This window comes from Actinia tenebrosa, unplaced genomic scaffold (genome assembly GCF_029948245.1).
Source record: "Actinia tenebrosa isolate PJP-AT-01 unplaced genomic scaffold, QUT_ActTen_1.0 PGA_scaffold0__85_contigs__length_37466705, whole genome shotgun sequence".
Lineage (NCBI taxonomy): Eukaryota > Metazoa > Cnidaria > Anthozoa > Actiniaria > Actiniidae > Actinia > Actinia tenebrosa.
The window spans coordinates 14,778,512-14,788,198 of record NW_028292569.1 but is presented as its reverse complement, the minus strand read 5'-3'; the positions used below and the strand labels follow the sequence as shown (position 1 = coordinate 14,788,198).

At 35.1% G+C, this 9,687-nt stretch overlaps 1 protein-coding gene across 1 annotated transcript; it reads right to left on the bottom strand.

Annotated features, from left to right (window-relative positions):
• Nucleotides 1-1,877: 1,877 nt before the first annotated feature.
• On the bottom strand, nt 1,878-8,758 carry LOC116301989 (tetraspanin-4). Its single transcript, XM_031711166.2, has 7 exons — nt 8,594-8,758; nt 6,117-6,308; nt 5,494-5,568; nt 4,969-5,061; nt 4,515-4,676; nt 4,208-4,291; nt 1,878-3,660 (listed from the first exon to the last, which is right to left on the bottom strand). Exons 1-7 carry the CDS (start codon nt 8,663-8,665, stop codon nt 3,589-3,591), a joined length of 750 nt encoding a protein of 249 aa, XP_031567026.2. The 5' UTR covers nt 8,666-8,758; the 3' UTR covers nt 1,878-3,588.
• Between the last annotated feature and the right edge of the window lie 929 nt (nt 8,759-9,687).

Sequence of the window (9,687 nt, the reverse complement as noted above, 5' to 3'; positions counted from 1 at the left end):
AAATACTTTCAAATAAATTACAGTACAACAATTAGGTTGATTTCTTCCCTCTTATGTAAAAGATAATTAAAAAAAATAACAACTGTATTTTTGAATAGTAGATTTTAAAGAGATTACTTACCCCCTCCCCCAAGTTTAAGACGATGCGCACTTTCTCCCAGTCAGCTTTGCGCGCTTAGGAATTCAATCAAAATGGCGGACGACATGAAGTAAAAAGTTTAAAGTTTGTACAAAACGTTTTCGCATTGAAAGGGAGTTTTTAAAATACAAAGCGGAAGCTTCTTATATATCACATCTAGAGGATTTGTTCGCTGTTGGAAGCAAAATACTCTGAAGACTTCTGCTGAAGAAAGAAAGATAGTCAAAATGGGAGTATGGCAGAACTACAAAAATTTAGGCAAAAGAACAAGGGTCGTGCTTGGGTTGGCTGGAATTGTCATTGGGCTGTCAGGACCAAAAATAATGTCATGGATTGTGGAAGGTGCTGGTAATACAGATAAGATAGAAACAGACAAAGGAAAAGTAACAAGTGATGACAAGAGCTATAATACTGAAAGAGACTGAAAGAATGAATGGAAAACCAACCAGAGAAATTGATAAAGAAAGTTGGGGATACTTTAAGATGACTTATATATATAAATGCTGGACAGAAGAATAGGATGTTTCCATTTGCATATAACTACAGAATACCCCACAAATCATATGCATATTTGGCTCATTCTACAAAGAGTTCCGACAACTGTATATCACTATTTTGCAGGTTAATCTGTAGTTGCCCTGCCCTTTGTTTGCATGCATTTTACTCTATGATGGCTATCTCACTGCAGTAATATATTTTTCTACCCTAGCCCAAAAACCATTCTTTTTGATACTTTACCAGGATTCCTTTCATACTATGACCTTGGGTTATGGAGGAAAGATGCAATAGAGGTTTTGCACAATCACATGACAGAATCCATGTTAGATGGTAGGAACAATACAATTGTTTTAAATGAGAAAGAATTCAATTCCCAAGAGCAAAGGGATTTTATTGCTCTGCCATCTACCACAGGCAGCCCAAGCTGTCTGGGCATTGTCCATTCATAATGTCTGCTTTTTCATTGTTTTAATACCATTTGACTATTTTCATTACTGTTTGCTGATGGAGACAAAGCTCACAACAGGTTAATCAGCACGAGACTACCACTATTAAAATAAACTGTTAGAGTACATCATTAAAAGTACATTTCCATAGTCCTCATGTAACTAATGTAGTGATTGCCAACTCCAGTTTCAAGTTAACTGTTGCTCAGGGCTAGCCTTGATTTTGTGTAAAATATTCATTTCTTCCATTGAAGGTCTGTGAAATTCAGAGTTTTTGTTGTTGAAACTGTGCATTCACCCAAGGGGGGTACTCTTGCCCGTTTAGGTTGGGAATGTGCCGCTGAGCCCTCCGAACCCTGACCCTGTTCCAGAGTAAAAATCGCCGAGATTCCTACCCCGTTCCAGAGCAAGATCACTGAAAACCCTGTTCCAGAGAGGAGATCATGATTTTATATACCCTGTCCCAGAGCAAGCGGGATTTCATATACCCTGTTCCAGAGTAGAATCGCTGAAAACCATACCCTGTTTGGTGGCACATACCAGTATAGCGAATATAGGGGAGTACCCCCCCCCCCCCCCTCTGGTGCATTCATTACTTTACCATTGGTATTTATGAATATTTAGACACTGGTATGAGGCTATTAAACCTGAGTAAATAAGTTTGTAATCAAGGAGCACAGGGTATTTTGGAACTTGGGAAAAGGTGTCTTAACCTGTAATAACTTGTATCTCAATCAACACGTAGCAATGAAAATAGTGGTATTGCATTGAAATAACAACTTTGAAACTAAGAATAATTGTTGTTCTTTCACTTTACTTTTGATTTCAACAGTTACAATCTCTATTCAGAATACTATTCACAAATGCAAGGAGTGTATTAATTATTGGATTAGGGTACATTTTCTTGACATGATTTTAAAAGAAGGAAAAAAGCAAAATTTTGATGAAAAGCATCAAGCAATCTAGTTTTTAGGTCAATGATGGAATGGAAAGTGAATTAAAATAATATATTTAGACAAATAATCATTAATTTTATTTGTTTCTAATCATGCAGCTGATGCTGTGGTAATTAAATTCATTTCAGTTTTAACATTTTTAGATACTAAGATAATCAATAAAATATTAAATTTTACCAAATTATCCATTAAAATTAACAACAAATTTGAAATTTAATATATTTGAAACATCCTATCTCATTCTACTAATTTATACATCAAATTAAAATATCCAAAACTGGTAGCTTTTGTCGGGGCCATGGTGCTTGTAGGTTGTGAGGGCTTTAGCTTTCAAACAGTCTAGAATCCAAATATGTAAATGACAGTCTTAGCCCCTAGATCGGATTTAGCACAGTAAGACCCTGGTCCATTGTCCCTACAAGGGGAAAATTGGTAACAAATGAAATGCACTGAACTACAAATAATGGCCCAGCCAGCGTTGATAGAAGAAATGCAGATCATTCAGCTGTCACTTTTTCCAATGATAGTGCAGTTTTCGTATAACCATGAAAAGTCCACAGCACAAACATGGTCGTGACACAGCAAGGAATACACCAGACAAATCACATTGCACGAGAATTTACTCTCCATCCAATCAAATACCCAGAACATGGCATAAACACGGCGCGGACACAGTCACACCAAGATCACAGCACTTTTAGACCAATCATGCATGTTGCGCATGAAAAAATCAGCCAATGAAAATTTTAGAAAGTATCACGGTCACGGCACACCACGCTTAAGGCACTGAGCTTTTCACAGTCATACGAAAACTGCTCTAATATGGTTGTGTAAGAAAATGGTTTCCCATGAGTGGAAAACTTATCATTACCTGGTTGGTATTAAATAATGTAACAAGGGTATGAAGATAATATTACTAGTAAAAAGATTACTCTTCCCCACTTTACAAAGGATAAATAGATCAATGCAAACATGGCTTGATTTGTGTAGATTTGTCTTATTATATTAATTAAAAAAGGTAATGTAATCTATGCGTAAAATCAAAAGGTAAGTAGTATAGGCTGAGAAGATCTATAAATTACATTATATACTGCTTGATCACTGTAAGATATTTTTCCTGAAGCAATTGTATACATTTTTTTCACAGACAGAAATGTACATTTTTGGCTTATACCTACACTCCAAACGATCTAATGGAATCTTCTATAGAGCAAGACAGATGACAGACAGGTTCCAAAGTTTGCTCAGAAGGTCCAAAATTTATTTGCATCTTGTTCTGGAAACTTCTGACTTAGTTCTAGAGCAAATTTGGAAATACAATGAACAGTTCCTTGTGGCTAATGAGAAATATTGTGAAATGCACTGTCATGCTCGGAGAGTAGCTTTGTGTTTAATCCAATGCTATGTACACAGACATCGATCATATACACTCCGAATGATGCAATATTTTTCCCTGCAGAACTCGATGTTATATACATTACATGTCATATGGACATATCTAGAATGCTGCTGTGAAGCTGTCCTACACATTTCAGGAACCCCATCCAAGCTAAACTAGTTCATACTCCTTGGCATTCTGTAGTGTACTTGCCAGACAACAGGCAAATGTTAACCCAATCAGCTATAAGAAAACAAGACAGGAAAAATTATATGATTAATTCCCTAGCTTCCTTTTTAATTCACTACATGACTATTAGGCCAAACAAAAAAATAAGTGTGTTTCCTGTTGTGTAACCGACCCTAATTTTCTTGCTGATTTTTGCCAACCCTAATATTTTTTTCATTCCCAAACGCACCACAGTAAGCTGTTGTATCAGTAAATAAACCCGACCTACTGACCCGATTATTTTTCTCATGCAACAGGAAACACACTTATTTTTTTTGTTTGGCTTTAGATTTAGAATTATAAATGCCATGGTGTAGGTATCAAGATATACAAGAAGTCCCTTTTAGAAGGAAAAGTGTACACGAAAAATCATATGCCACCATATAATATGGCTTCAGAAACAACCTTTATGGTTCTCCACCAAAAAACTTGTATTTCAAAGGGTTATCCTTCCATCCCACGACATTCAAAACAAGGATTCCTCCCACCTCAACAAAAACATTGGATATAAATACATCCTTTAGGGAAAAAGGACATGGCATGAAAGTGATTGTATTTATACCTGGAATACAGCAATTGAAATAGCAACACTCCCAATGATGAGAACTTTGTCCTCAAAGTATGCAACAGCTGCGTCGTAACATGGCTATAAGAAAATGTAACAAATTTATTAGCTAAAAATGCAGGGAACAATGTAACATGGTGTGAAATGGGAAAACATTATCCCCAAATGGATTTGGCAAATACATCCAAAAATTGACTCTAATTTATTTAAATCTTTATCCTTCTCTCTGTGTGTGTGGTGGCTGTGGTGGGGGGGGGGGGGGGGGGGGGGGGGGGGGGGGGAGGGGAGGGAACATTAGACATACCTTATCATAGAATATCGAGTGTGGATCCGTTGTGGCATTCATGCCACATCCTGTTGTAATTGTGCGGCAGCAAGAGTCTGGTACAGTTTCATTCCAGCTAACACCAGAAGATTTGTCTTTGTTGAACCAGTCTGTATAATTCTTGCTTCCACAGCAATGCAACTGCAAAAAAGATTTTAAAATATTGACCACTAACAAAAAAATGCTTTTACTGGACAAATGAGAAATGCCAATTACTGCATATGACTACTCTAAAAATGTTAAAATTACTGTAACACGTAATGCCTGCTGCTAAAGCGATAGAGGAGGGCTTGGATGATCAACCGTAAAAAAAAAAAATTTGCTTTGGCTGCCTTTGGAATTTTACCACATGGAACCCAATAGCCAGTGGAGACACTAATTATTCCACAAAGGTATCACATCATTAAGACATCTTAAATGAAGATATACTAACATTCGATTGCATGTTGTCCCAAACTTCTTTGATTCCTTTTTCGGAATATTTTTTCACAGCCTCATCTAATCCTAGGTTGAATCCAGATTTAATCTTGAAGAACCAAAAATAACAGTCAGCATTGTTTGTAATAAGTATAATTCTGTGGTACTATGGATATTACTAAATTGGGTTTTCACACCAGAAAAACAGGCTACTATAAAGCCTCCAAACATCTATGATTCCGCACACAAACAAGAAAACTTTTAGTCTGTATTCCTTTCTTCGACGTTCTTTTATAATTTTTTGTTGCCCACAAATTATTGAACAGATAATGAAACGTGAAGAAAGGAATGCAGACTAAAAGGTTGACGTTTGTGGGTGGAGTTGTGTATTTTTGGAGGTGTGACCATGGTATGTTTGTCTGGTGTGAAAACCCAGTTCGGTGACATCCTTGGTGAGTGTCAGAAGGAGGAGCCAGGTATAGACAAATATGTTGGCTGAGTCTGGAGAAGAGATTGCTAGGCATGTTATTATTCTGTTTACCTCATCTCTGAAGACGTAACCAGTAATGGCTGTACCAAGCTCAATCAGGAAGAGAAAGCCAAGGATAGTTGCAAACTATGAAAAAATGAACATCATTATTGAATTCAATTGAATTGATTGACAATAATGACTGAAAATTTCTTTGGAGTATATCTTTTTCTACGTTCAACTCCAGACCATTGGAAAATGCCATTCAAGACTGGGTAGCTTTAAAGACCAGTATACAGGTACAAGGTTGCATCAGCATGAAACATCAATAATTAGTGCACTGTATCCTTCTCTGCAACTGTATGTTGTCTGCGGTAGTGTGTAAACTTTATTGCACTTACTTGCAGCAACATAGTTTACAGCAAGATACTCTTAACTAATTGTAAGACAACAACTACAGCATTCAATGAACTGCCAGACAGACCTTTTTTACAGTAAATTTAATTATTATTAATAATAAGTTTTATTACAAGGAAAATAAGATCCATAAAAGCTTTATCACCAACAGCATTGCATGTATAAACTGACTGGCAAAATTACATAGTATGGTTTGGATATGGCATGGTATGGTTTGGCCTTCACTATTATTACTGACTAGTATATTAAATTTACAATACAAAGTCACTTATACTTACAGTTTTGAGAAGACAAGTATGTTCTTTGATGGCTCCACAGCATCCCATGAACCCAACAATAGCAATGAATAGGCCTACGCCAATGAGAATATAGGCAGCTATTGTGAAGTCATGGGAGGATGACAGCTTCATGTATGTGTCAAACTTGGCCAAAGCCCATATTCCTACTGCAAGTACACCAAGACCAAGCAACTAAAAAATTAGAACATTTATTGGACTTAGAAAACGTAATGGTGTATGTACAATTATATAGGATATGTACCATTGTAGTTATCAGAAAAACCCTTGTGGTAAATTTGACAGTTCTATATCTTGCAAGCTAGGGGTTAGGAGGTACACAGATGCTAGAGATATTGGGGCTCAAACACTGGGAAATGTTGCCCAAGAGCTATATTTGAAATTAAAATTTATTCTTGAAGACATGAAAATAAAACCCTCCTGACCAGGAGTTAAAACAAATGGCAATAATAGGGGTTATATGATGAGAAAAATGGACATCCTTGACCAGAGGGGGAGACATTCTCTTTTGATTTCTGGAGTCAGTTTGCTTGTAGCTTGAAAAATTTTTTTTATGCTAATGAGGAAAAAACGCAAATAAAAATCGGCCTATAAAGACTGAAGACATGAGAAAACCAGAGAATACAAGTGGAAATGCAAGGACATGTATAAAAAAGGGACAATTTTAAACCAAGGGGGCGGGTGTTTGGAATATACAAAAATTAATTGCGATAAACATATACTGTATCAAGATGTAAATACTGTTATAAGGAAAATTATAATTCAAGAATATAAAATAAAATCAATATGATCATAAAATGTTCTTTTTGAATTTCAAATTGCAATGCAAATCTCAATGCAGAAAAAAATGAAATTTAAAAGAAAAATACATTTTACATGAAAAAATAATTCGTTATCTTATAAAAATTATTTGAATTATTTTATCTTTTTAAATATCTTGTATTTGTCAATTAGCTTTTGTGTTAGTAACTGAAGTTATTGCAATGGTAAAAAGTGTTCTTGAAAGATTTGTAATGCCAAAACTTTGAAATTGCATTTTTTATTAACAGGTAAAAAAGGAAAACAAATGAAAATTGACTTTCAAAACGAATGAAGCTCTAACAAGGAAACCCTGAAGATTCATGTCTGCTGGGCTGGTTATAATAAGAAAAGCTTAGTTGTTATGCAGAAGATATAGTAGAATATTAAAAGAAGTGACATATTGATAAGAGACAAAGACATATTTAGACTAGAAATTCATCCAGACAAGTAAAGCTTTCTTTCATACATTATTCATTGTTAGGTTAAAATAATATCATTCATACTCGAAAACCTAACCACAACCCACAATTACCCTTTCTCAAAGAAACCCAATAACATTCACAAACAGATGTTTGCTCAATGCCTTAAAATCATGATTCAAAATTATTAATAAGATTATTCAAGGAAAGTGAAGTAGAACGCCACCACCCTTGGTCTAATATTTGTTAATCCTTGAGCATTTCGGGTATATTTTTATTTTCATTGTTTATTGGTTTTCTTGACTAATCAATAGGAAATTCTGAAAATGTAGTATCAATATGTGTGAATATTTAAAAATTAATCGAAATAATATCTAGCATCTTCCAGCTCATCATTAAAAACTTGGGTGAATAAATATGTTTTATGAATCTACTCATTACTGAGCTGTGTCTAAAATATATGCCAAAGTTTAAAATCAAGCTTCCTTTAGCTCTATGGTTGAAGTAGCTGAAGTAAGCTTGGCTGTTTTAAATATTATGAAGTCATAAACAACACTTTAACACATTTATTTCATACAATGTAGAAAATAGAAATCAAAGAAAAATATACACATAAATAGACATTGCATATTTTTGATGTTACCTTAAAAACTTCATTTGATATATGATTTAGCGCTAAAACGAGTTACAGTTTCGAAATATCACTGTTTGTAAGACGATCTGACTCGATGGATTTCGATTTTAAGGTTTAAAATAATTTAAGCTAAAAAAAAATTATTTCTGTAGAACACTTTCGCTTAACAAAAGATCTTGCTCGATGGGTAAGATCTTAGTTCACAGTTGAATACGGTTGCTTTATGGATTATACTTTCGAGATTTAAACCGAAATTTAACTATCAGTCTGTAAAAATTAATATTTTGATGTTCGAAGTTCTATTCGAACCTGACTCTGCCCATGTATTTGAAGAGTACCCTTCGATTCTCACATCCATCAACTGACAAATTCTTCAACTGTGAAGCCACTCAAAGGTCACTGTACGTGCGTTAAGCTTCAAAAACATTACTCCCATTAAAGACATATAATATATCGTACTTATGAACGGTATTTAATCATTTACAAATCCAGAGCCAAGCGAATAAAATGTCTTTGAACTACATAAAAAAATGTCGGCAAACATTAACACACGTTCTGCCGCCCCAGAAAAATTCTCAGCTCTCGTGGGCTTCTGTTTTACTTACCCAGAATATAGCGTTGAAAACAAACAGGAGGTACTTTGCACACTGCATGCAAGGGCCAAGCTTTCCAGCCATTTTGTAGCAGTTCTGTATACTAAAAGTTTCTCTACAAGAGCATAGTATGTTTCGTTCCGTATATTATGATCATTGCTTCGACTGAAGATAATGAGAACTGGGTACTAGCTTAATATTCAGGATGCTGACGCAGAGCTTGGTAACCAAGGTAACCGATGGGGAGGTGGAGATACTAGTAGTCATTATTCTTATTTGATGGCATTTTAAAATAATATATAAGTTATTGAATATTGATATTCACACGAAAAGTAGAGATGGTTGTGTATTGGGGAAGGGGTCGTAGAAAGAAAAGTAACGAAAAATTCAAATACTCCCAGCCAAGAGACATAATCAACAGCAAAGCACAGGAAGGTATCCCCATTTAACAAAGGTAGTGGTAGTGGTAGTGATCAGCAATGTTTTGTACTTAGACATGTGCGGACAACATAGTCATGATTACCAATAACACGGGTCAAGATCGAAGCATGAATATATTGAATAACACGTGACAAAAACGAATAGTTGAATATATCAAACAACACGGTTCAAAATCAAATGGAAGAATATATTTAAAAAAACCGGGTCAAAATCGAATGGATCCAGTTATCGAATAAAACGGGTCAAAATCGAGTGGTTGAATATATCGAATAAAACGGATCAAAATCGAATGGATCCAGTTATCGAATAAAACGGATCAAAATCGAATGGATCCAGTTATCGAATAAAACGGTTCAAAATCGACAGGTTGAATATATCGAATAAAACGGGTCAAAATCGAATGGATCCAGTTATCGAATAAAACGGGTCAAAATCGAATGGTTGAATATATCGAATAAAACGGGTCAAAATCGAATGGATCCACTTATCGAATAAAACGGGTCAAAATCGAATGGTTGAATATATCGAATCAAACGGGCCAAAATCGAATGGATCCAGTTATCGAATAAAACGGGTCAAAATCGAATGGTTGAATATATCGAATAAAACGGGTCAAAATCGAATGGTTGAATATATCGAATCAAACGGGCCAAAATCGAATGGAT